At 37.5% G+C, this 26,007-nt stretch overlaps 5 protein-coding genes across 6 annotated transcripts; all 5 read right to left on the bottom strand.

Moving 5' to 3' along the window:
* Nucleotides 1-1,119, bottom strand: LOC133441028 (protein S100-A6-like). Its single transcript, XM_061718401.1, has 3 exons — nt 949-1,119; nt 491-639; nt 1-354 (listed from the first exon to the last, which is right to left on the bottom strand). Exons 2-3 carry the CDS (start codon nt 629-631, stop codon nt 166-168), a joined length of 330 nt encoding a protein of 109 aa, XP_061574385.1. The 5' UTR covers nt 632-639; nt 949-1,119; the 3' UTR covers nt 1-165.
* A 5,815-nt stretch (nt 1,120-6,934) lies between these two features.
* On the bottom strand, nt 6,935-8,128 carry LOC133441027 (protein S100-G-like). Its single transcript, XM_061718400.1, has 3 exons — nt 7,970-8,128; nt 7,506-7,654; nt 6,935-7,288 (listed from the first exon to the last, which is right to left on the bottom strand). Exons 2-3 carry the CDS (start codon nt 7,644-7,646, stop codon nt 7,100-7,102), a joined length of 330 nt encoding a protein of 109 aa, XP_061574384.1. The 5' UTR covers nt 7,647-7,654; nt 7,970-8,128; the 3' UTR covers nt 6,935-7,099.
* Nucleotides 8,129-15,437: 7,309 nt separating this feature from the next.
* s100a10b (S100 calcium binding protein A10b) lies at nt 15,438-16,612 on the bottom strand. The gene is made up of 3 exons (XM_061718399.1): nt 16,468-16,612; nt 15,822-15,975; nt 15,438-15,711 (listed from the first exon to the last, which is right to left on the bottom strand). Exons 2-3 carry the CDS (start codon nt 15,957-15,959, stop codon nt 15,550-15,552), a joined length of 300 nt encoding a protein of 99 aa, XP_061574383.1. The 5' UTR covers nt 15,960-15,975; nt 16,468-16,612; the 3' UTR covers nt 15,438-15,549.
* A 637-nt stretch (nt 16,613-17,249) lies between these two features.
* krtcap2 (keratinocyte associated protein 2) lies at nt 17,250-20,213 on the bottom strand. Its single transcript, XM_061718398.1, has 5 exons — nt 20,086-20,213; nt 19,354-19,508; nt 18,774-18,837; nt 17,889-17,955; nt 17,250-17,798 (listed from the first exon to the last, which is right to left on the bottom strand). The coding sequence occupies exons 1-5, from the start codon at nt 20,087-20,089 to the stop codon at nt 17,678-17,680; spliced, it is 411 nt and encodes a 136-aa protein (XP_061574382.1). The 5' UTR covers nt 20,090-20,213; the 3' UTR covers nt 17,250-17,677.
* A 1,094-nt stretch (nt 20,214-21,307) lies between these two features.
* Nucleotides 21,308-25,235, bottom strand: tmem107l (transmembrane protein 107 like). 2 transcript variants are annotated; one of them, XM_061718394.1, is made up of 5 exons: nt 24,801-25,235; nt 22,788-22,855; nt 22,615-22,715; nt 21,883-21,979; nt 21,308-21,560 (listed from the first exon to the last, which is right to left on the bottom strand). In XM_061718394.1, the coding sequence occupies exons 1-5, from the start codon at nt 24,885-24,887 to the stop codon at nt 21,491-21,493; spliced, it is 423 nt and encodes a 140-aa protein (XP_061574378.1). In that variant the 5' UTR covers nt 24,888-25,235; the 3' UTR covers nt 21,308-21,490. The 2 variants fall into 2 exon arrangements, with proteins under 2 accessions (XP_061574378.1, XP_061574379.1); XM_061718395.1 differs by lacking the exon at nt 21,883-21,979 and adding an exon at nt 21,711-21,807.
* Nucleotides 25,236-26,007: the final 772 nt, after the last annotated feature.

Below are 26,007 nucleotides of genomic sequence, written 5' to 3'. Positions count from 1 at the left end.
AGCATTTTACAGGTTTTATTTGTTTTGAGACACAATGCACAGTACTTGATTACTATTCTACAGAAAAAAAACAATTATCATGAGCTGAGAATATTGTGTAACATATATACATTATATCTGTATAGATAATATGTTTAATTGTTGATTAAAAGTGTCTGACTTTCTTTAGTCTTCTTGGGCGCCTTCTTTGCCTTTGCCCTTGCCTTTCTTGCCACCCCTGCCGCTTTTCGCGTGGTAGTAACTTTTAGCAAGAGCGGACACACACCGACAAAACTCACGAAAGTTCACTTCATCATCATGGTTTTTGTCCAACATCTCCATGGCTTCTTCAATATCGTCAGTATTGATATGACCCTGGAGAGAGTATCATATCACATCACATCACATACATACATACGCAAATACACGCAAAGACAAATAACCAGCTGGATAAAGCTTTTTTTTATGAACATATATTGATAACATGTAAATTAAGTGTAGAGTTTCCTACCTTAAACTCAGGGCTTTGGATCTCATGCTCAAACAGCCTCTTGAGCTCGTCTTTGTTCAGCTTCTTTTTCTTACCGCCATCATCTGCATATTCCATGAATACATCCACAATATTTGCAATTGCCTGATCCAGACGTGCCATGATTGTAGCTAGACAAAAAGATGACCAAAGATTGGAGGTTATTAATAGAGAGACCAGTGCCAACAGCTTTAAAATATACAAAGAAACTCAATATGAATAGTTTTACAATCACTGGGGTTAAAGCTGTTGTTCAATGTTTTATATATAAGTTTAGTGTTTACACATGAAAGTCCCGTAATTACATTAGTTTTGTTTTTTGTTTTGTCTTCACCTCCACTACATAATTCAAGCTTTCTTGCAGTTTTATGTCTACTTTACATGCAACGATTTTCTTTTTTCCCCACAAAACATACTTTCTTCCCCTCCATGTAACTCACCTGAGGGTTCACGTTATCCGAGTGAAGAGAGATCACGTATGAGTCACCAACTTGGTCCCAGCTGAGACTGCAGTTGGACTGAAGGGGTGGCGTTCTTTTAAACAGTGGGGCACACTGTGTTTGACACTCAGACCCACACACACTCATCAAAGGTGATTTATGTGCTCAAAATGTGCCGTAGGCTACTCCACCCATCGTGACTTCACAGGTCCCGTCTCCCAGCTGTGCAGCTCAGTGCTCTCCAAACATGACAGTATCTGTGTTTGTATACAAAATACAGTAGTCCAACTTGTTGGTTACATTACTTTCTTATACTCTGATATACTTGTGGTTCATTTAAATTTTAGTCACAGATGGGGTAGAATGTTAAAAGCAAGGAAATGTTTCTTTTTTCCACAGAGACGCAGCTCAGACTAGTGTTGCCATGAGTTAATAAAAACTTACTATGATTAGATTTTATGTCAATCCAGAATATGCCCGTATGTGAGTTGTCCCCTATGTTCAAATTACTAAAGTCTTACAGAACCAATGTTGCTTTTAGTTGTGTGGTTGCTGCACTCTGAGAAATGTTGCTGCCACATGCAGTGACATGTTTCTGTCAAAATACTTTGCCGTACTACACCACCAAAATTTAAAAAAAAATACTTGTAGTTCAGCACTAATTATGTCTGCACTTTTAAATGTATTCAGCTTTGTGTGTTATGTGTCCCTCTATTTTTTCTGAATGTACCTTCGTTGCACAACTATGCAAAATATTCTCGCCATGTCTACACCATGTGTCTGCGTGTGTGTCTGTGTGTGTAACTTGGGTGAATTGTGGTGTGCTTGTGTCTGTCTGTGTGTGTGTGGGGAGGGGGGCATTAATACGTTTTATGTTTATTTGTTTTATGTTAAGCACTTTGTATTGCATTATTTGTATGAAAAGTGCTCTATAAATAAAGTTTGATTTGATTTGATTTGATTCTGCATCTGAGAGGTGCCTTTAATTCATATTGGGGTTGTCATATCATATTTCTAAAATACCTGTTTGCTAATAACAGTCAAGAATCCTGAAGAAAGATCAAGTAAGAGTATAAAAACTAAAATATAGAACAAAATATTGATGAAACAATAATTAAATATGAAACGGATGAACAAAAAATCCCAACATCTGCCATCAATATTGGATCAAATGAAACTAATTTACTTTAATATCACAGTAATAGTAAATTATAGACCCATCTCCAAGCTCTCAATTTTATCAAAAGTTCTTGAAAGGCTGGTAAATGACCAGGTCAAGGACTATGAGCTTGAACAATATTTGATCTTCCTTTCGGTCATGTTTTAGGAAGCAGGATAGTACAGCAACTGCTGCCATTAAGGTGATAAATTATATTGTGGAAGCCATGGATGCCAAGAAATACTGCACTTTTTATTGATCTGTCAAAGCCATTTGATACAGTCGATCAGAGTATTTTATGTCAGCGACTGTCTACCATTGGAATGTCAGACCGTGCTGTTGGCTGATTCTCTAACTACTTTTACGGCCGCAAGCAATGTGCACAGTCCTAAACACTAATAATGGTGTGCCGCAAGGTTCCGTTGACCCACTCTTTGCATTATTTATATGAAAGGGGTAACCCAAAATATAAATGCATCTGTACAACTCATCTGCACATGTACTGTACTTAACTAGTTCCTTTTTTCCTTAATTTTATTTTTATTAATATGTTCCTAATTTGTTTTTGTCCTGTTGTACATTCAGTTAGTTTGTAATTTTGTGTTTTTGTTACAGCCATGGTGGCTGTACCTCCCTCTTCCCCTGTGTTTCCCTGTGTTCTCCCCTCCCTTGTGTTTCCTTGTGTCTCTCCCTGTGTTTTGTTTTGTGTGCTGGCGTGGGTGTGGTCATCTGCCACTCACACTCAGGTCCTGGATTCCTCCACACCTGCCATCCATCAACTCATCTCCACTGCAGTATATCTACACTGGCTTTTCCACCACTCCTCGCCAGATTGTTGTCAAACCTCCGTGGTGCGCACTTCAGGCCGATTCAAGTGAAATCCTAGTGAAATCTTCTTGTTTTTTGAGCTCGTTTGCTGACTGTTCCCCCAGGACCATTCTCATCTGCCAGCTACCAACCAGTCTGTTCTCCCTCCAGCTTCAAGCTACCTCTGCCTTCCACTCAGCCCTCCATTTTCCTCTCCTCCCCCGCCAGCCATTCCCCGTGCCAGCAACCACCTCTGCCCTAACCGGACCCCCTTTTTTCCCCTTCCCTACAATAAATTAATTCTTTACTCCACCACTGTCTCGCTCTTAGGTTCCCCCTTGTGAGTCTGTCACAGTTTTGCTGCTGCCTACCTAAAACAGGTCCCTCTTGTAAATGAGAAACACACAACGGGCACACAAGCCTTTGAAATCTGCAAGATAGAAAACAAACAAACAAACAAACAGGAGAACAAGCAGAGACACAAACAGCAACCATTTCATGTCTCTGAAACTGAATCAAGACTAGGCTACTGCGATTAACTGCCCCCCCCAAAAAATGATGAATAGTTTCTAAAATAAAGCAGTGTGGAAAGTTGCACAGGACGCTGCCTCCACCTGGCAGGCGGGAGTTACAGACAACTTTGTAACTATGTGGATGATTAGTGGAAATTGATTTGGACAGTAGAATAGAACAAAATGAAAAATAATGAAAGGAAGGCAACTGAAACTGCCAGAAGATAATTTCGTGGGAATTTTGTGAAATGTAGAAGTAATTGTCTCTAATTATAATGCACCTGGTTTATGGACATGATAAACCGGCACAACCTGTTATGAGTGTCCGGATTTCTCACAAACACAAACCTCAAAAGAATTGTGCTATTGAAGACTTATATAGCTGAATATACTGATGTAGACTATCCAGTCAGACTATCTGGTAACTTGCAAAAGGCTTGAGTTAAGACAACTGGACTTTTGGTCTTAAAAATGTTTCATCTTTCATCCAGAAAGCATCATCAGCCCAAGGCTGCGTCCCAATACTCCCCCTCGCCCTCGTTTTCTTCACTAACCCTAACTTTTGCACGTTCCCGTGAAGGTAGTGGTGTCCCAATTCTCTTTTCACCTAGGGGGAGGGGGCATAACGAGGGCTAGGGGCTGAGAATAGCCCCTTCAAATCGAGGAATTCAGATGCTGACTTGGCGAGCGAGGGGGTATGAAAATTTCCCAGAATGCTTTTCGTCGTCATTTGCGGACTGAATCAAAAAAAAAAACATGGCGGACATTTCTTATTTTTTTGGGAATAAAATCAATATTTTGAGTTTGTTTCTGCATAAAAATGCGTTTTGATTACATTTCTTGGCGCAAACCAATATTTTACTTTCATAATATTCACTCAGTGAATGTACATAATCCCTTTTTTGTCCGTTGTTCGCTAAGATCGCGCCGGAATATGGTTACGTAACCTACGTAAGCGACGCCCTAAGTTACGTAAGCGACGCCGTAGGTTACGTAAGCGACGCCGTAGGCTGCGTCTATTTAAAGCTTGCCGACCGAGGAAAACATGCTTTACAGACTCATCTCGATTTTGAGCAAGCAAGCATTTTTTCATTTTTTTTGAGTCAAATGGCGACCCGCAAAGAGCAGGAGGATATTGAAAAGAAAACCCACAAATGTAAGTATAATGTCCCATGGAATTAAAAAAATCACAGTGCTTTTGTATGTTTTAACAGTTTGAACAGTACATAGAAATACCACATTGTTTATTGTTTATTTTTAATACCAAAGAGTGAAATTACCGGAGTCAAATTACTTGCTGGACAATGTTCGAACCTGGCCAATAAAGCTGATTCTGATTCTGAGTTAACGTAAGATAATATGTGGCTGTTCATGATGAGTCGGGTAGATAACATTGCCGTGTCCTGTTAACTACTCGTTAACTCTCATATTTTCTACAAATGTGTTGGATATTTCACATTACTATAAGGCAGGGGGGGGGGGTTCAAACGTGTTCAAACGTGTTTCATAGTTCAAACGTTTTTTTTTTTTTGTTTGTTTTTTTTCGAGGACGTTTGTGCATTGCAGTAATCACATTTCATTCCAGGGACTCCGGATCAGGTCCGACACCTACGGTAATAAGCTTTAGGGCTACCAACGAGGAGAATTTTACAAAGAAGAAATATGCTGCTAAACCACTGTGGGAGTGAGTGATCTAGCTATCTGCTTGCAGAATATCTGTGATGGGGTCCTTAACCATGGTATAACTACTATTCATCACTGTTTTCTGTTACAGGAAACTCATCAAAGAGCTGGAACTGGAGGGAAAGGTGACCACAGCACAAATTGGCAAAAAATTGGAAAAACTTTAAAAAAAAAATATAAGAAGCAATGGTTATGGTAAGTAATATTATCTGCTGAAGAGATGATGCTTAACAAAAAAAAATCCATGTAAAGTATTTATTAATAATCTTCTGTAAATTGTGTGTGTGTGTGTGTTTGTCTTATGCAGGACCTCAAAACCCCTAAAACCGGCTCCGGGACAGACAGTGGGGAGGCCACAGCAGCCTCATGGCCTTTCTACGAAGAGATGCATGAGGTTTTGGGGTCCAGACCTTCAATACAGCCTCCATGTTTGTTGGCCTCCTCTCTGACAAATTCAGAGGAAAGCACAGAGGTAATTTTTATTTATACAGTGATAATGAACCTGGTATGATGTTGTGGGTGTGTATGATAGTCCAGTCATGTGTGTAATCAACATGTGTATCCATCTTTTTTATCTCAGAACACTTTGGAAGACGCCAGCACATCGGCCTCAAGCTCTGCCTCACCAGCTGGAAGAGGAAGCTGGAAGCTTCAGGCATCAGGTCCACTTTCCCCCCGATCCCCCAAAAAAAGAAACTCTCTATGCAGGACTTCCTTCAAGCTGAGGCCGCCAAAGAAGACAGAAGATGTCAAAAAAATGAAGAACACATGGACAGGTTCCTGAACCTTTTAGAGAAAATGGTGGACCAGACACCTCATCAGCAGTAGCAGCACATACACTGCAAACTTTTTTTTTTGTAAATATTTATGTGCAAATTTTTTTATATAACAGCACCTTTCTTTGTTTTGCGTGCAATGTTTACTTTTTTCTTTTTAAAAATTGTATTTGAATATAGAAAATAAAGCCTTTTTTACTGCAGATTCTCTCACTATCCTTATTTTACTATTGATCTCGTACAGTTTATAATTTGAGACATTACCTTACTTTGAGAAACCCCAGAAGAGAAAACTGTTGTGTAACAAGTTTTATTAGACAATTTAAAAGCATTTCCAAGTGAGTAAAACCACACAAGTACAAAACTTGCGGATCTTAAGGTTACCTTTATGCCTGAAAAAATATTAAAACTTAATAAAGTGCCATATTAACAGCGCTACAGCTGAAGTTAAAACAGCTTTTAGCTCTGGGCTTCCTGATCAGGCTAGGGATGGAAACGAGGGGTAGGGGGAGAATTGGGACAGGCACCTGGGCCAAGTGCCCTAGATTTCAAGTGCCCTAAAATCTCCCCCTTCTTTTTTAGGAGTTAGGGAAGAAAAGAAGTGCGAGTGGAGAAAAGAAGGGCGAGTGAAGAAAAGTAGGGGGAGTATTGAGATTGGGCCTTGCTTTCTGGATGATTCTAGCCAAACATGGTAATAGATACCCCCGCCCGCCCCCAATGTCCAGTGTTTGGTTCACATTTAATTCTAGCATTAATGATGAAACATTCATACATTCATTCACAAATGTAGTTTGAATATGATGAAAATAAAGAAAGAATAAAGATTTTATTTTCGTTCCAGCTAATATTTTTAAGTTATTAAACACTGAAACAGTAGACCAGTCATTTCTAAAGAGGTATTGACAGTGAAATGCAGACTGGAGATCAGGATGAGTGAAATCTGCTGAATGTTAGATGACCCTGTGTGTTCTCATGTGACACCGGACATCTACATGTATCAGCCAGACGTGCAGCGATTCAAATAAAGAAAAAAAGATGAAAAACACATCAGCATTTAACAGGTTTTATTTGTTTTGAGACACAATGTACAGTACTTGATTACTATTCTACAGAAAAAAAACAATTATCATGAGCTGAGAATATTGTGTAACATATATACATTATATCTGTATAGATAATATGTTTAATTGTTGATTAAAAGTGTCTGACTTTCTTTAGTCTTCTTGGGCACCTTCTTTGCCTTTGCCCTTGCCTTTCTTGCCACCCCTGCCGCTTTTCTTGTGGTAGTAGCATTTAGCAAGAACGCACACACACCGACAAAACTCACGAAAGTTCACTTCACCATCATGGTTTTTGTCCAACATCTCCATGGCTTCTTCAATATCTTCAGCATTGATTTGACCCTGGAGAGAGTATAACATCACATCACATCACATCACATCACATCACATCACATCACATCACATCACATCACATCACATCACATCACATCACATCACATCACATACATACATACATACGCAAATACACGGCAAAGACAAGTAACCAGCTGGATAAAGCTGAGATTTTTTTTTATGAACATATATTGATAACATGTAAATTAAGTCTAGAGTTTCCTACCTTTAACTCAGGGCTTTGGATCTCTTGCTCCAACAGCGTCTTGAGCTCTTCTTTGTTCAGCTGCTGTTTCTTACCGCCATCATCTGCATATTCCATGAATACATCCACAATATTTGTAATTACCTGATCCAGACGTGCCATGATTGTAGCTAGACAAAAAGATGACCAAAGATTGAAAGTTATTAATAGAGAGACCAGTGCCAACAGCTTTAAAATATACAAAGAAACTCAATATGAATAGTTTTACAATCACTGGGGTTAAAGCTGTAGTTCAATGTTATATATATAAGTTTAGTGTTTACACATGAAAGTCACGTAATTACATTAGTTTTGTTTTTTGTTTTGTCTTCACCTCCACTACATAATTCAAGCTTTCTTGCAGTTTTGTTTCTACTTTACATGCAACGATTTTCTTTTTCTTTTTTCCCCACAAAACATACTTTCTTCCCGTCCATGTAACTCACCTGAGGGTTCACGTTATCCGAGTGAAGAGAGATCACGTATGAGTCACCAACTTGGTCCCAGCTGAGACTGCAGTTGGACTGAAGGGGTGGCGTTCTTTTAAACAGTGGGGCACACTGTGTTTGACACTCAGACCCACACACACTCATCAAAGGTGATTCATGCGCTCAAAATGTGCCATACTCCACCCATCGTGACTTCACAGGTCCCGTCTCCCAGCTGTGCAGCTCAGTGCTCTCCAAACATGACAGTATCTGTGTTTGTATACAAAATACAGTAGTCCAACTTGTTGTACATTACTTTCTTATACTCTGACATAGTTGTGGTTCATTTAAATTTTAGTCACAGATGGGGTAGAATGTTAAAAGCAAGGAAATGTTTCTTTTTTCCATTGTGACGCAGCTCAGACTAGTGTTGCCATGAGTTACTGTAATAAAAACTTACTATGATTAGATTTTATGTCAATCCAGAATATGCCCGTTTGTGAGTTGTCCCCTATAAGCATGTTCAAATTTAAGTTAAAACTTTACTAAAGTCTTACAGAAGCAATGTTGCTTTTAGTTTTGTGGTTGCTGCACTCTGAGAAATGTTGCTACCACATGCAGTGACATGTTTCTGTCCGTGCATCGTCGAGGATTACAGCCAAAATACTTCCTGTACTGCACTACTTTTTTTTTTTTTTTTAACTTTTTTTTTACCCTTCCTTGATGTGTGTTGAGCATACTGCTGCTGCACAAAGTGTATTTCCCCATTGAGGGAGAAATAAAGGATAATCTTATCTTATCTTATCTTAAATAAAGGGAATGGTTTATTTTGCTGTTCTTTAACATCAGACTTTAATATGTTTGATTCTGATGCATGGAGTTCATTTCATCCTGCTTGACTTCCTCTCGATTTTCCACTCTGCTGTTCCAAGGCAGCAATTTATTTTCATCTCTGAGGGTCAGTTAACTCTTTTGACTCAGGACATATTACTTTCACTTATTGCATACGATCAGGTTCCCTTGCAGGGGAGCGAAAGTGAATAGAAACACAGTATCAATGGTATCAATTACAAAAAACCATTTGTTTATCGACAAGCTGTTGGGCTGCGTATGGATTACAGTTTCACTGCAGGAGAGGGCGTGCTGGCTGCACCGCTGCTGGAGACTCCACCCCATGATTTCTTTTGGGAGGGGAAAAACACTGATGTCGATTATGCAACGCATTAAGTATGAAAGTACGCGGCAAACACGTGCATGCTGTAACAGATCTGAATGAGTTGAGAAGTAGTGGGCTATGTTTCATTTAGTTAGTGAGGAAGGCTGAGGTAAATGTTTTTGAACTATATTAAGGGAATGTGGAGTATTTTGGCGCATGCACAGAACTGGGAAGAACAGTCGGGTCGCAGACATATCCTGCCCTTTTATGGCCTTAACAAACCGGTCTGACTCATTATGTGAGTGCAAACTGGCTTCAGTTTTATTGCATCACACAACAGCACCATTTTAAATCCGTACCCGTGGTTGACTACACAGAGAACGCACATCACTGACCGGGCTTGTAATACTTAAATAAAACACCAGCAGCAAATCTGTTGATAATTACAAATAAAGTCCTGAAACTTAAGTTTAGACATGAAGACCACGCCTCCCATCCCCAGGCAGTTTTCCATCTAGCACAGCACAGGCATGTTAAACAAGCCACCACTGTTCAGTGCAGGAAACATGAAGGGATTCAGGGCAGGGGTGGGAGTAGACAGTACCCTGACTCTCAACCTTTGGGATTTTACAAACCCTTATCTTGTTGCATAATTTGCTATACCAGACTAGAACAGTTTTTGCTATTTTTTGTGTTGAAATCTCTTGTCACTGCATCTTCGGTGATGGTTTATTTATTTTTAAGAGGCTTAAAAGACTCTTCTTCCTGTTAAGGGCAGTACTTTTTCAACTTTATTTTATAAATACTCTGTATTTGTTCTTGCTCTCTGTTGATTATGTTCATACATCCACCGTTTAATTAGTGTGACATTAAAACCATTTGTTTAGGTTTAGAAAAATATGTTTGCTTACTGTAAGATTAGTTTGAAATGTGTGCTCCTTTTACGATGTTGCCGAAAATAACCTAATAACATGCTGTCTGTATTATCTGAGTGTCACACACCACTCACTTTCCTAATATGAAAGTGGTACTAAAGTGGAAATAAAGGCAGCATTTCAAAAATTATAATTTTTTTCAAAATGTTGGTATTTGATTCTATATTTTAACTCTTTAAGCCCTATATATATATATATATATATATATATATATATATATATATATATATATATATATATATATATATATATATATATATATATATATATATACAGTATATATATATACATATAGTTTGTATTCGTATAAAGCAGCACAACAGATATCCTGAACAAAACTGAAAATGCAATTACAGTGCAACACCATGAGGCATTTTAATCTGCTGCATCGCCAATCCACTGGTATTGAACACATGTGGGTGTCTGTTTATTTTAGTTATTCTGTCAAGTATCTGAGCAGCATGTATAACATAAAATAAAATAAAATGAAGAATTTAATATCAAATGAATACTAGGTTTTGCCAAAAACACGTGAGGGAACACAATGGGTCGTTTTAACAATGACATCTCTGAGTCAAGTTTAGATTGGGGGTTTAGATGTGAATAAAATTAATTAACATTAAAATGCTTAAATTTTATTCCAACTAAAATGTAAAAATTAGTCCATGGTTGGTGCCAAAGCCCTTATTTGTGATCACCAATCAGTACAATTTATCACATGCTTTTCTCTCCTGGAAAAATGGGCCTTTCTTGTTCCGTGATGACTGTTATGTCTTTGAAGTTAACACGTTTCTCTGCCGTCACTTTCAGCACTGGTATTCTAATCTCCTCAGATTTTGTTGGAAGTAAAATCAAGATTTAAGATTAAGATTAGATAAACATCCGACATAGATGAGATCTTCAAACAAAGCTTCCTTTCCTGACAAAATTGAGCTCTGTTTGGTTTTCTCCAGTATGTTTACATTGTTTTTAAACTGTTCTTGACCACTTCTTTCAACAAAATGTCAAAATTACATTTTTCCATTGTCTTGATGGAGCATCCAATTTTGTCCAGGACCAAGAGTTTCTGCAAATGGCAGAACATCACCGTGGAGCTCCACTTCGAACAAAGGAAGGGGAGAGGAGAAGACTTCCCGGGGTAAAGATGCAGAGTTTAAAGGTGCCGAAGACCTTGAAAGAGATTCTTCAGGCATTGCGAAAAGAAGGTGCTTGAGTAAAGGAGATTTATATGAAGACAGATTGGGGCTGAGAATGTAAGCGCACAAAAATGAAATTAGAAAATAAATTAAAAAAGGGATAATGCTAATAGGCTCCACAGAAATATCAGCGAGGAAGATCATTGGGCCACACTAAAGACATCAAGATTTAGAAATGAGGAAAATTTGACACCACAGAAAATGGAAGTGATAAATAAAGTAGAGAACCCATACAACATGGGATTAAAGCAGGTGAGAGGGGACAGATTTTTCAGCCAATTATTCATATCAAAGTTCTACAGAGATGCCAGTTTCTCTTTAAAGATCTGGAAACATCAAATGCATTTTGCATTTCCATATTTGCAGGAGATTGAATGAAACGGCACAAGTACAGATGCTGAGGGTGAACTCATGCATGTTACTGGCAGCTTTTATTGCTGCCATTTTGATTCAAGGTGATTTGGAGTTTTCTCTTATTGATAAAATAGGTACTTCTAATCCAAATTTCAAATTATATACAGTCATGAATGTATGTCATTGAAAACTGGTAAAATCAGTCATTTACATTCTCAAATGCACTCGTACTGTACACATTTCTTTAGTAGACTATGCCTTTGAATTGTGTCTGGAACATAACCTCAATACTCTGATGAAAGAGCAGATTGTGTTACTGATGGACATCTAACTGAGAAGCTGCTACACAAGTTAAATAATAATTGTTGAGAAACAGAATATAAGACTACACCTTTTGGTCAGCATGCCATCTACTGGGTCTATTACACATGCAGATTGCCATCTTTTCTACTAACCTTGTAGCACCATCTTATGGTCAAAATATAAACAAATAGTAAACATGTTGTGTTGTAGTGCTCTGAAATACAGAATGTGTTTCTTTTGTGTGGATATATATATATATATATATATATATATATATATATATATACACATATATATATATATATATATATATATATATATATATATATATATATATATATACATACATAAACACACACATTCACTGTATCCATCCATTTTCTATATCCACTTAATCTTCTGCAGGGTCACAGCGGTATGTCTTCATACAAACAGGCAGTTTAGAATCACTCAACCTAACATACTTGTTTTTTGACTGTGGGAGGAAGGTGAGAAAACCCACACAAGCATGAAGATAACATGCAAACAGAAAGACTCCTGCTGGGTTCCAGGAGTTGAACCAAGAGCCTTCTTGCTGCGGGGCAACAGTGTTAACCACTGGGTAGCTGGATAAAAGTAAAAATGCCAGAATGAAAACATCTGGATAGTTTTATCTTTTATTACACACAGACTTGCAGACCTATGCAAGTGCCAAGCCATGACATCTGACACGCAACAGCCTAGATGAGTGTCAGTCAAAATGTAGTTTCAGGTATATGTGAAAAGCATGCAGTGTGTGCGGTTTCTAATCTTAAAATATACCAGCAACAAGTTCTGCTGGAAAGCCTTAAAAGTGAACTTTCTTACTGGTTAAATTAAGTTGGGTTATTTAATTGACCTTGTTGCAAACAAAATCAGCGCACTTTGAGGGAACACCCCATGCAAAACAAAAAGAATGAAACAACTTTAAGGTTTACAAATTACAGTCTATAAATTGAAGTGGTATATCAATGGTTGGCTCCGGAGTAAATCTGCATTTGTTCATCATTCTGATCACTCTGACTTTTACCATACGCCTGCACCATTTTTACTTCATTTTATTTTATCTTTTTCCAAACAAGAAAACACAAGTTTCATTTCCCTTCCCACCCAACTCAACAGCCCCTTTATACAAGAAAACTACATCTTAAAAGACATCATCATACGATCATCCTGTCATAATTGCATGTAGCTTTCTCAATGCTGAGTCATGCAAAGAGCTGGACAAATGTTCTAACTCATCCTGATCTAGATGCAGAAATGTTCCTAGGTAGGTCGTTCCACCATCGGGGAACAATGGAGGAGAAGAGTCTGGCTATGGATTTCACGCTATGTTGTGGTGGAAGCACCAGGCGTCTTTCACTGGCTGAGCGGAGCTGTCAGGAGGGAGTGTAGCTCTGGATGAAGGAGTGAAGGTAAGCATGAGCCATATGGGTAATTGTTTTTGTAGCCAAAGGAAGAGCTTTGAAATTGATGCGTGCTGCAACTGGAAGCCAGTGCAGAGAGATTAGCAGCAGAGTGACATAAGTGCTCTTGGGTTGGTTGAAGACCAGACGTGCTGCTGCATTATGGATCATCTGTAGAGGTTTAACTGAGCACGCAGGGAGGCATGTGGTGGTTGACCGTGTCAAAGGCGACGGACAGGTCAAGCAGTATGAGGACTGAGGATAGACCAGCAGATCTGGCAACCCGTAGTGACTCAGTAACAGACAGAAGAGCAGTTTCAGTTGATTGGCCCTGCCTGATGTGGATCACATAGGCAGTTGCTTTGAAGAAACTGTGAGACCTGACTGAAGACAGCTTGCTATAGACGTTTGGACGTGAACGGATGCAGTGAGACCGGCCGGTTGTTTTTCAACCTGGGCAGGGTTGAGTGTGGGTTTTTCCAGCAGTTGGGTGACTCGAGCTTGCTTGAAGGCAGAGAGAAAGACACCAGATTTAAGAGAGGAGTTAACAATGTGGGTTATTGCAGTTTTGACGGTAGGTAAAATGCTCTGCAGGATGTCGGTAGGAACAGGATAAAGAGGACAGGTCGTTGGTTTTGAGCCCACTAGAATTTTATAGACTAGAGAGAGAGGACCCAGAAGCCGATTGGATGGTCAGGCTCAGAGAATTGGTTACTGATAGTAGCAACCTTTTCAGTAATGTAGGAGGCAAACTTTTCTGCAGTCAACCCAGTGGGTGGTTGAGCAGGCGGTGGAGTTAAACGCCATGAACAGTTGTTGGTTATTGGGAGCATTTTGGATTTTGTTCTGGTAAGAGGTTACCTTGGCAGCCTCTAAGCTGGATGTGAAAAAATGAAAGTTTTTATCAGTACTCTTTGGATTTGCGCCACTTTCCTGCTAATGCCTTGAGTTTAACTCTGCGATCCCTTAGAACCGCTATGAGTCACGTACTGGGAGGTTTCTGTCCAGCTTGTTTGGACACCAAAGGACAGAGTTCATCCAGAGAGGAGGCGAGTGAGGAGTAGAGTGTTTCTGTAGCCTCATTAACAGATAGTGTGGAAACATCGGAGTGGGAAGGGAGGGTAGAGCAGACCTCATCAGACAGCTATGGAGGGGAGAGAGAAAACCATCTGAAACATAGGAAACCATCTTTAGAGTCGGGTGAGTGACATGAAGAAGGGAGATGGAAAATGTAACACCACTGCAACCTCTCAGACCACTTCCTGCTTAAATTTACCATCTGCCTTCCTCATGTCACTCACCCAACTCCAAAGATGGTTATACCGCAAAAACTTACCCTGATGCCACAAAGATCATTATTTTCAACACAACATTTTATAATTTTGTGAAAATGTTAGCTTTTGTTTTATTTTGTTTGTTTTATATTGCATCGAAAAAGCTGTGGTGCAATAAACACATTTTACCTTTAAACATTTCAAACATATAAACAGATTGGTTATGACCAAGAGAAAGGATATACAAGTTTCCATAAATGTTTCTCTTGATTGATTATTGGTCAGATTATGTTTTAGTACACACGCTTGCTGCTTTACAGACAGCACTTTCTTCCTCTGTGGGTTTCCATGGTGATCAGTAGTTGGACTGAACCCAGAGCCAAATGTTTGAGATGATAGCAGAATATGTGCGAAGTCAATAAGTTTTGTACCAAAACATATCTGCAAAAAAAAAAAATATATTATCATCTTCTCAAATCATGAATTATTAAGCCTTTAGAGACTGGGCCAAATAAATACATCACATTTATTTGGCCCAGTCTCTTATAGCACATGGCATTCTGGCACAAGTTAAGATTTTGGAGTATTCACATCTGGTACTCCCACATTCCTGTCCAGAACAACATACCTGAAGTTGAAAAACAGCTGCATCAGCTGAAAATTCAACCAGGATTTATTTGTGAAAATATGTATATCAGATGTGAACTTATCACAAACTCCAAATACTTTCAGAGGCATTCTCTGGCAGTGTCTGAAGTTCTCTAAAGAGGTTGCATAAATTCAAGAAACCATTTGTTACACAAAGTTTAAAACTATACTTAATTCAAGAATAATCAAGGAAACATTTAATTTCATCACATGTTGTTTTTTTATTATTTGAATCTCACACAAAACTGTGTTTTATATATTTCATACAAATAAAAACAATCTTTACCACTCCCTCTTATGTTGGCTTTTCACTTCTTGCCCTTTTTATCTTGGTGCAAAGCAAAGTGCTTTTCACACGCAATTGAGAGGCCGGCAACGAACGGTACAAACTCTTCAAAATCCAACTCATCATCCCTGTTTTGGTCCAGGTCTTTCATGATGCGGTCCAAAGTGTGAGGGTCTTTCTGGGTCTGAAATTAAGTGGACAGAGGACAAGTTTGTGGTGCAAAGTGAAATCAAGAGCTGAGAAGTTACATAGAAGAAAGAGCACAGAACTGACATTAGAGAAACAGTTTCTTACTTTCAGAAAGTTGGGCAACTCAGCCTCTATCAGCTTTTTCATTTCCTTCTTGTTTAAGGTCTTTTTGTCTCCGCCTTCTTTGGCATAGCGGTGGAACACCATTATCAGGGACTCCATGGATCTTTCCAACTCTGTCATGGCTGCAAATGGGAGGCTGAAAGCAAGAACGATGAGGCTAGAAATTATTTTTTTATATTCTCTTTTCTTTCCTCACTTACCTGACCTCTTACATCGGAGTATGTATGTTAACACATGTACAGATAAGCAACCGTTTCATCACTTAATCAAGGCTTACAACTTCAAAAATACAAATCCTCCTCCGGTATCCTCCTAAATCAACACATGCACAAAGTGAGGATGTGGGTGTTGGTTTTACTGGCACTCAAAGCACATTCTTTCCGGCACACATCATTTTGAGCACATATAAGGGAATCTTTAACTCAGTGCTTCTCTCTCTACCTTTCTTATAACGTTACTTGTTATATTAAAAAAAAAATCACAAATATCGAAGCCAAGAAAGAATTTGAGAGGTTAAAGAGGACAAGTTGCTTCTGCAAGAGGGGAAAAAGTTTCTACATAAAGTATCTACAAATGACAACAAATAAGAATGGAGAAAGAAATATAAGTGTTTAAGAAATAACCTTACCAAGTCAAGATGAAGGAGAAACTTGAAGCTTCGAGGAAGAGTGCCAGGGCTCACTGCTGTTTATTCAGGGATTTATATTCAGTCATCCAGGAAACGCCCAGCACAATGGGGCGGAAAAGGGAAGGGTATAAGTGAGGGAGGGAGAAATAATGGAAAAAAATCCACCATTCCTGGCCATGCTCCCCCACACATAAAATAACTGCAGCAGATAACGTTTTTCAAATATGACACACCCTAAAGTTTTAACACGGACTGACATGTAGGATAAACTTGTACATGTGTGTTCATACATTTATTTATATATATATATATATATAAGGAAAAAACATCTAACACCTGAACATTGCCAGGAATACATGTATACAGTTGTTAAATGTTTATTAAGTATAACTCAAATGGTATACAAGTTGGACGTGCTGTGTAAAAGCAATTATGGTGTTTTAGATTTGTAAGTTAAGCTATTCTGGTGGCTTCCTCATATCCAGTCTTATATCAAATGTGTTTGCCCTCCACTCTGTACTGTATATTTGCTCACTGCTTGTGTCAGGAACGCCCTGTTGCTGCTGACACTAATATGTGTCTCCCAACAAGTCCTCCAACTCATACGCTCACTCTTGTCGTTTGTTCATGCACCAGTATCTCCACTCCCCAAATGGGGTCTTAGAAGTCAAAATCCTCTTCACCCCACATATTTCCAGTTTATTTAAAATAAACAAATAAAACAGCAATTCTGGTAAGTAACACTTTCCTTATTGAACCAGGTTTCACAAAAGAACAAGACCTTCAAAGTTCTTCAGAGTTTAATTACAAAATTCATGAAAAAAACAAAACAAAAAACAATTTGATGTACTGACGGACATACATACAACATGACAGGGTGGATGAATGTCTATGCAACTACCAGTGCTGAAAAAAAGGGAGGGAAATGGAATGTAGAGCCATTTAGATATTTATTATAATCCTTATGCATATCAGGGGCACTTCTTTATGACTCAAGTTGATAGATTACAGTATCAAAACAACAATCTGTCACTGTAAGTGACTGATTATCACGTTATCTTTGCAAAATCAGTTGCTTAAAAAGTAGCTTGAATCAAACTTGGCTCATAAATGTTTGAAGCCGTTTGCCAATAAATGTTACAATTGTTTGTATAGCGACCATCAGCAGCCGGTTGACTGATTAAATGAATGCAGTTATGGCCCAGGTTGATCAGTTCTTCCTTTTTCCCTTGCTGGTAGTCTTGGCTGGTGCAACCACAGGGACAGCTGCTTGGTAGAGGGCAGCAGATATTTTGTTGATGTAGTACAAGGCAAAGAGCGAGAATATCAGACTGGAGAGAGAAAAATAAAGCAAATATTTAACATAAATAACAGTAAAATCATGAGCCTGAAGCAGAGTTTTGTATCGGGTAGAGACTTACCATGTGGTGACACAGACACGGTGCACCAGGCCAGAAGCGAACAGAGACAGGCACAAACACACCAGAACTGGAAGTTGACAGAATTAAAAACATAAATGAGGAACACAGGCTGAATGAAATGCAAACTGTTAAAATATACATTATCCTAATAAGACAGCAAATTCAATTATTGAGTAACTTGTCTTCTTCTTGTTCTCCTTTTTGTTTTGGCTGTTCCCTTCAGGGGTCACTGCAACAAATCAACTGTGTCAATCTAACCCTCAGAATCCTCTTCCCTCACGCTAACTTCATGTCCTCTTTCACTACTTCCATAAATCTCCTCTTTGGTCTTCCTCAAGGACTCCCTCCAGGCAGTTTCTAACCTGACCACCCTTCTACTGAAATATTCACAATCCCTTCTTTGTACACATCCAAACCTTCTCAGTCTGGCCTCTCTGACTCTCTCCAAAATATCTAACATGCGCTGTCGCTCTGATGTATTCATTCCTGATCCTTACCACCTCACACTCCCAAAGAGAACCTCAACATACTTCCAAATCTGCCTCCTGTCTTTTCCTCAGTGCCACGTTGTCTGAACAATACAGCATTGTGAGTTTCACCATCATCTTGTACGTCATTCCTTTCATTCTTGTTGATGCTCTTACCAGAGTGCAACCCGTACACTTTTTACGCGCGTTCAAACCTGCCTGCACACGCTTACTGAATGACTGTATACTACAAGATAATGCTGGCGATTCAGAGTGAGTTTACACTTGATGATTTTTTTTATTTTTATTTATTTATTTTTTTTAAATCAGAAATATTAATCTAAACATCATGGAAAAGAAAAATAGACATGTCACATGGCCTGATTACAAGTCCAATTTCAATGCTCTCATCACTTACTCTCTGGGAATATTTTGGCTTGGAATCCCTTCCCGAATACCAAATTTTCAAGATTATTGAAGGCCTGGAAATGTGATTAAGGTAAAACACGTCACACTTGTATATGCCCATATGAAATTAAAATATTGTAGTCACAGAAACAAGGTTATGTGAAAGTTAGATAAATTGATTATTTGGTAAATAAAACACAAGATGAGAGATCCACTAAGAAATATGTATTCAAGACGAGTGCATCTAAATAATTAACGCTCAAGTCTCTAATTCCATTCATTTCAATGTACCTGCCAAACCTTGTTTCTATAATTAGTAATAATCCAGTTCCATTACTTAATGTTATAAACATTTGTCTATCCTCTTATGTCTTGTAATAACAATTAAATAAATGAATCAATTAATTAATTAATTAATTGAACAATAAAATATAAAGTGCAAATACTGTTTAAAGTGAACATGAAAATTATTTTAATAAAGTATGGCATTAACTAATTTCTTCCCTCACTTATTTCATGATGGTTGCAGATAAAGTCACAACATCTCTAAATAATTAACGCTCAAGTCTCTGATTTCATTGAAAGGATACTGTGAGGGAGCAGATGAAGAGGACTGAGCCCAGGAAACCTCCCAGGATGGTGAGCCACTCAGTCGATCCCAGCTGTTTACTAAACATCTGCATTCCGGCAAAAACCAGCACGGACAGCAGACTGGAGAGCACCAGAGAAGTGCCTGTATTAACAGCTGCGAGGGACAGAGACACATTTTAGGAAAAGTCAGAACGACACAGAGCTGTAATAAAACTGAAAATAGATCAAAACGTAATGAAATAATTTTACATAGACACGCTACGTGCAAATATAAACACATTTAAGAGTATGAAAACATCCCTAAACAGCGTTTTGTCGTAGTTTTAATATTTCAATGTAATATCGCCATCTCTGAAATACGAATGATTTCAAATCTTGTTCTTTATTTTTATTCACCAGCTAACATTTGGCCACGTCAGTGTTCGCACATAAACGTGTCCGACGTAGCATTAGCTTCAAGCTGAACAACCAGCGCTAAGAGCAGCTATCTTTCACTTTTTAACACAAATATGGGCAGCGAAATTGCACATAAATACAATTTGTATTCCATCAAAACCGCAGTGGGTAAGGCATGCTTGTTGTATTATTATTATTATTGTTATGACTTAACGTTAGCATAGTTCGACTGAAGAAGTTGTCTCGCCTGAGAGAACCACAGTCTAACATCTAACAAATGCGTTAACAAACGTGCTTATAGATTGATTGAGCTGAAAATATCATCGACAACATACCCATCACTAGTTGTTGAATATGAATTCCTTAGGGGGAAACGCAAATTAGTAGATTTAATGTTGCAGAAACAAATGACTGAACCTGCTCTCGGAACAAAAGTGAAGTGTTGTCGTGACCCGGAACAGATGTGAGGACGGACCGGTGGGCGGAGCCTTGGAGCTCCTCTCATGTCTGCTGTTTACAATCACAGGTCGACACAGTTAGATTTTGAAAGGCTGGGTACAGCATTTAAGCCACAAATCGGTTAATTTTCCACTTTTCCGTTAAACGGATGGGATAAAAAAAAGTCTTTGAATTTTGGCTTACTTTAGTACAAAACATGTCTGAATTGTATCTATGTCCAGTAACAGGGGATGCAAGGTATTCCCAAATGTTTTTTCCTGAGTTTTCTGAAAGCAGTCAAAAAAGAAGAAAAATCCAAGGGACTCTTCTGCAAATATAAAAAGCCTTTATTTAAATTGGCAATTTCATGTAGAAAAGATTTAAAAAATGGGTTACAGCCCACGCGTTTCGGCCACAGCCTTCCTCAGGGTGTGAAAGCAGTTTTTAATTATTTAATTTATGACAAACTCCATGTATGACCAAAGGTAGACGTGAAAAAAATTGGAATAATGCCAATATCCCAACGATAACCCTGAAAAAGCATAATTTTCCACATTTTTCATAACATATGCTAAAAGGTTTAGGCTTGTGGTCTACAACAAGTAAAAACTATTTTATGTGAAGCAAAGGAAAGGGGGAAAAAAACTTGCAAAATTGTAAACCTTACATTTAGAGAAAGTATACATATAATTATGTATTGCTTGCATTATAAGCAAAATATTAGCCTTCCATATTGTCAGCCTGTTTATTGTGTGCACTATTACTACTAAACTAATATTAGTGTTCTTGAAGGTCAAATACATGATGGATTCTTGGTTCTGGTTTTAAAAAAAACATGGTGAAAGTAAACATATCTTTACATGCACCCCAAAAAGAGTATGGCAAAAGCATATCGTATGTACGCATTTTGATTGAGTAATCTAGATTCTCTGTCTAGGATACAGATTGACGAATTCCTCATTTGACTTCTATCTACAACTACATGAAGATACAATGGTCATTCTAGACACACTTCTACTGAAAACTAAATACTTCAATGTGTTTAAAATGAATAACATTCATGAAATTCTTTGTCTTAATATTTTATTTATTCAAAAAATATATAAAAAAACATACATTAGAAAAAAACCCAAACAACAGACTGATATTTTGTTGATATAGTGAGTCAACATGAGCGCTAATAATCCCTGTCATCATACTGTACATCATTGATGGCCTACAAATTCTGTGGCTATTGTATAAGTTACATGACAGATCTTCTTGTCCACACTTATTTGGATCATGTTGTGTTGGAACTCTCTTTCATAATGGCTTCTTCTTCAGTCCAAAAACTGCTATAAATAGAAAAACCTCCACGAAGGCTGGTAGGACACTAAAGGGCAAGGAAAGGAGAGAGAGAAATATAAAAAACACAGGGACAAAAGAACAATACTTACAAACATTAAAACTCATATACAATGTTTATAGAGCCCATCTTCTGTCTGTAAATACATTTTTTAAAACAGCCCACGGACACACAAACCTGCAGGTGGCAAAAATCACCCAGTAATTCCAGCATTCCCACTTCTCAAACACAAAGAAAGACAACGACACAGATGCGCAGCAGTGGACAGCCAATGCTGAGAGAAATATGTCAAGGGAAAAACTCCTCCGGAAAAATACATGCTCACGGTTTCAAGCATATGTGCACTAACCTGCAGGTGCCAAAGATCCACCAGTAGATGTCACACTCCCATTGCTCAAATAGAAAGAACAGAAGAGCCACACAAGCACTGGCATGGACTCCTGTTGCTATTGTTGGCAAAGCATCAAATAAAATTGTAGTCATGGAATTATAACTTTTAAATATTACTCAACTTTCTGTTTCTATTTCTTTATATATATGATATTGTTTTTAGTTTCTTTTCACTGAAGAGATGTCTCATTTGATGCTAATGTTGCAACTTTCATAATTTTTGGCCCAACATTTACCCCCACCTCACAGTTTTTGCTTATGAAGCACTAGGCATTACAGATGCTACTCTGATAAAACTACTTAGCTTTTTTCCCGCACTGCAGATCCAAGTCAATATCTCAGTTAGAATTGCATAGGTTAAGATTAACTATTCAATATAGCAAATTTGTGATTCTTCACCACTTGGAAGTGAAACTTTTCATAAGATAGGAAAAAAAGGCTAAAAGAGAGTCATTAACGAGTTACAAATGTCTCAAATGGTCAGTTATTCAGCATGTTCTGTGGATAATTTAAAACCAAAAGCTACTGGATATGTAACACACCATTAGTTAAATAAATTAATTTACTACTGAGCATCACTATAATTAATATGACCCTTTTATCATCAATGATGGGCCTTGTTGTTGAATTGTGCTATAAAAAAAAAATTGCCTTGCTCTGCCTTGCCTATAGTGTCAATATAAAAGGATACACAGGAGACCTTGGCTACAGTTGAACATGGACACTCCTGAAAAGAAACCAGCCAGCTCAATAGCAAACAGACCAAGGGTAACTGCCAACGCCACAACCAACCTGGAAAATAGACAAACATTGAGGGTGTGTATGCAAGCATGTTTGAAATATGTTAATCAAACATTAACTTACTTTTTGTCTTCAGCTTCATATTGTTCTTGTGTGAAATCCAAAGGTAAACATGCCTTTACATTATTTTCCTGAAAAACAAACATTGCAAATGAGGATGAACATTTCTCAAGACAAATATAACAGTTGTGGATAATATCCAGTGGTTGAATGTACTGTAAGTATACACATTATTCCTGCATATGTCGGAAAGCCTTAGTGACTTAGTGACTTGCCTTTCAGATTGTAGTTTAATTTGTCCAGTTTAAGCCATAAACAACTATGATGATTTTGCAGTATTTATCCAATAAGTTAAAAAAAAAACAAAAAAAAAACGTTCCTGTGTAGGTTGAAATGTATTTTTGTTTAACTGGAAAATGCATCAGACAACTACAAAAAGTATACAAACAAACAAAAAACAACAGGTTTGTGGCAGAGCTCTTGAAAAGTCGACTTTTTAGGAAACATGACTCTTAAGTCAAGTTGACCAACTGCTGTTCAAGTCGACTCCTCAGAAATGTCACTTTATTCACTACTATAGTCTAGTTATCTGGGCAATGTGGAGCAAAGATGTGCAAACAATCACACACTCACTCTCACTCAGTCAATCTAATCTAATATAAATATACAAGACATATCAACAATGTACCTGCCAAACCTTGTTTCTATAAGCTGTAATTAATCCAGTTACATTACTTAATGTTATAAACATTTGTCTATCCTCTTATGTCTTGTAATAACAACTATATAAATTAATAAATGAATTAATAAAATATTTAAGTAATTTTAATGTCACATTAATACGCACAAACAGGAAAGGTTTTTGTGTTTCAGTCAGCGGGGTGAGGCTATGGAACAAGTTTTCAATGGAATTAAAGCAATGTCCAAATATTAAACAGTTTAAAATAAAATACAAAGATATTTTTCAGAGGTACAGGGATGAGCAAGATGTTTGGGTGCAATAATACAGTGTTTATTTTTTATTTATTTATCTTTATCCTTATTTTCTTACAGTGGTCAGTAGTTGTTACAATGTTTTTATTGTTCATGTTTTTATTTTTGTTTGTTGTTGTTTTTTGTTTGTTTATTTTTTTCCTTTTGTCCTATATGCAGTATGTGTCCCTATGTATACATGTATGTAGGTACTAGTGTGTGTGTGTGTGTGTGTGTGTGTGTGTGTGTGTGTGTGTGTGTGTGTGTGTGTGTGTGTGTGTGTAATTATTGTGTATAGACAATATTATGTTTGCATAATGTTATGTTTGCACACATTGCATATATTAGCTAGACATATTTAAGGAGCGGGGGTGGAGTTTATAAGTTGTACTTCTTCTCAATCCCTTTTGAATATGTACTCTGTTATGTCTCATGTTAAGACGATTGTCTTATTTCTTTCTTTTTTTTAATATGATTCATATTCGAAATGAACACTACTGTCCCTGAAAAAATTAATTGAACAATAAAATATAAAGTGCACACACTGTTTAAAGTGAACATGAAAATTCATTTTATAAAGTATGGCATTAACTAATCTCTTCTCTCACTTACTTCATGATGGTTGCAGATAAAGTCACAACATCTCCACTTTTTTCTTATTTTTTTACTGCTGCGGTTGAATTGGTTTGATATTGGATATCGGATATTATGAATTCAACACCCATAAAACTTGTGATACATACCACTGATTTTGGTCATATTGCTTGTGATGTGTTCATGGTCATCTAGACTATATATCACAAAACAGTAATTATTAAAAAATCATATATATGGGCTGATTTAATGAGGTTTAATGAATTCAACACCCATAAAACTTGTGATACATAACACCGATTGTTTTATGGGTGTTGAATTCATTAAACCTCATTAAATCAGCCCATAATATGATTTTATAATAATTACTCTCTTGTGATATATAGTCTAGATGACCATGAACAAATCAACAGCAATATGACCAAAATCAGTGGTATGTATCACAAGTTTTATGGGTGTTGAATTCATAATATCCAATATCAAACCATCAACCGCGGTTTTTCTACTCACCCTGGACCAGAAGATGGTGATAACGATGACCAGGTGGGCGATGATGGTGAGAAACCGAGCAGGGACGAGACTGTTCAAGACTGACATGCTTTCGCTTCAGCTGTTTATTTCAAGTCAGAGGACCCGCTAACAAACAACAGTTGAAATAAAACCAAGAGGCAAATCTGAGGCAGTTCTGTTGTTTACATTTGTATCGGAAGTTATCGCAGTTTTCAGTCCCCTCTCCTGCTAATTTAGCAGGTAGGTACGAAAAGTTAAACCCTTTCCTGGTGGCTTAGCCTCCCTCGGTTAAAAAAATCACGTTAGTTAATTTTAGAAAACATGACGCTGCACAGAAAATTATGTAAATACAAACGTTGTAGAAAAACAGCTAAGTGTTTGTTTAACGCTACTCAACGATAGCGGTTGCTATGGCTACGACAACCATGGGCTGCGTGCGTCTGTCATTACTGACCGAGGGAACCATGACCACCAACATTCGAAGGTTCCGGTCACGCACGAGCAACAACTTCACATAATACCAGTGGTGATAATAATAATAATAATAATAATAATAATAACAATAATAATAATAATAATAATAATACATTATAATACTTGTGGCAGTTCCACAAGCAATGATTCTCCAACTTAAAGGCATGATGGCTTATTCTGTGGCTAGTCCACAAATGCCTTCTTTAGTTATAGATGGTTGTATTTTTTTAGATAAAAAATGCAATAATAAATTGAGAACTAATTTTACTTTGGTGTGTTTCTCTTCACCTTTGAAGAGGAAACATATGTTTCAACATTATACTATTAGTTTTTTAATTAAGATGAGAACCAGTTACCTCTCCTTTCCACTTCCACCTAAGGCTGAAGAGATTCATTTTAAAATAATGAATGAGGTCTATCCATGTAATGATTTTTTACATAAAAAGGTTAATTTAGATTTGAATATTTGTACTTTTTTTTAACGCAGACATCGAAACCTTAGAGCATCCTTTTTTCTCTTGTAGCCTAACTAGGACCTTTTAGGGATGCTTTCCAAAACTGCATAACCTATAATGATCAAACCATTCTTACATTTGAAAGCATTAAATTTGGTTTACAAGTGGATGACAAAAAAATTGACTTTGGAATCAATAATTGAATTATATTGGCTAAATCTTTTATTCATAAATGTCGCTTTTTGAAAATTAATCCAATCTTTATTGCATATCTAAAC

This window comes from Cololabis saira, chromosome 3 (genome assembly GCF_033807715.1).
Source record: "Cololabis saira isolate AMF1-May2022 chromosome 3, fColSai1.1, whole genome shotgun sequence".
Taxonomy (NCBI): Eukaryota; Metazoa; Chordata; class Actinopteri; order Beloniformes; family Belonidae; genus Cololabis; species Cololabis saira.
This window is presented reverse-complemented; position numbering and strand designations above follow the sequence as displayed.

Excerpts from the sequence above, each read along its gene's own strand:
- LOC133441028 (XM_061718401.1), bottom strand. The coding sequence starts at position 631 with ATGGCACGTCTGGATCAGGCAATTGCAAATATTGTGGATGTATTCATG. Across the intron at positions 355-490 it reads TCCAAAGCCCTGAGTTTAAG|GGTCATATCAATACTGACGA; the intron begins GTAGGAAACTCT and ends TACTCTCTCCAG.
- LOC133441027 (XM_061718400.1), bottom strand. The coding sequence starts at position 7,646 with ATGGCACGTCTGGATCAGGTAATTACAAATATTGTGGATGTATTCATG. Across the intron at positions 7,289-7,505 it reads TCCAAAGCCCTGAGTTAAAG|GGTCAAATCAATGCTGAAGA; the intron begins GTAGGAAACTCT and ends TACTCTCTCCAG.
- s100a10b (XM_061718399.1), bottom strand. The coding sequence starts at position 15,959 with ATGACAGAGTTGGAAAGATCCATGGAGTCCCTGATAATGGTGTTCCAC. Across the intron at positions 15,712-15,821 it reads AGTTGCCCAACTTTCTGAAA|ACCCAGAAAGACCCTCACAC; the intron begins GTAAGAAACTGT and ends ACTTAATTTCAG.
- krtcap2 (XM_061718398.1), bottom strand. Across the intron at positions 17,956-18,773 it reads AGCCAAAATATTCCCAGAGA|TTCTGGTGTGTTTGTGCCTG; the intron begins GTAAGTGATGAG and ends GTCAACTTCCAG. Across the intron at positions 17,799-17,888 it reads CGTGTCTGTGTCACCACATG|TCTGATATTCTCGCTCTTTG; the intron begins GTAAGTCTCTAC and ends TTCTCTCTCCAG.
- tmem107l (XM_061718394.1), bottom strand. The coding sequence starts at position 24,887 with ATGTCAGTCTTGAACAGTCTCGTCCCTGCTCGGTTTCTCACCATCATC. Across the intron at positions 22,716-22,787 it reads TATGAAGCTGAAGACAAAAA|GTTGGTTGTGGCGTTGGCAG; the intron begins GTAAGTTAATGT and ends TCTATTTTCCAG. Across the intron at positions 21,561-21,882 it reads TGGATCTTTGGCACCTGCAG|TGTCCTACCAGCCTTCGTGG; the intron begins GTTAGTGCACAT and ends CTTGCCCTTTAG.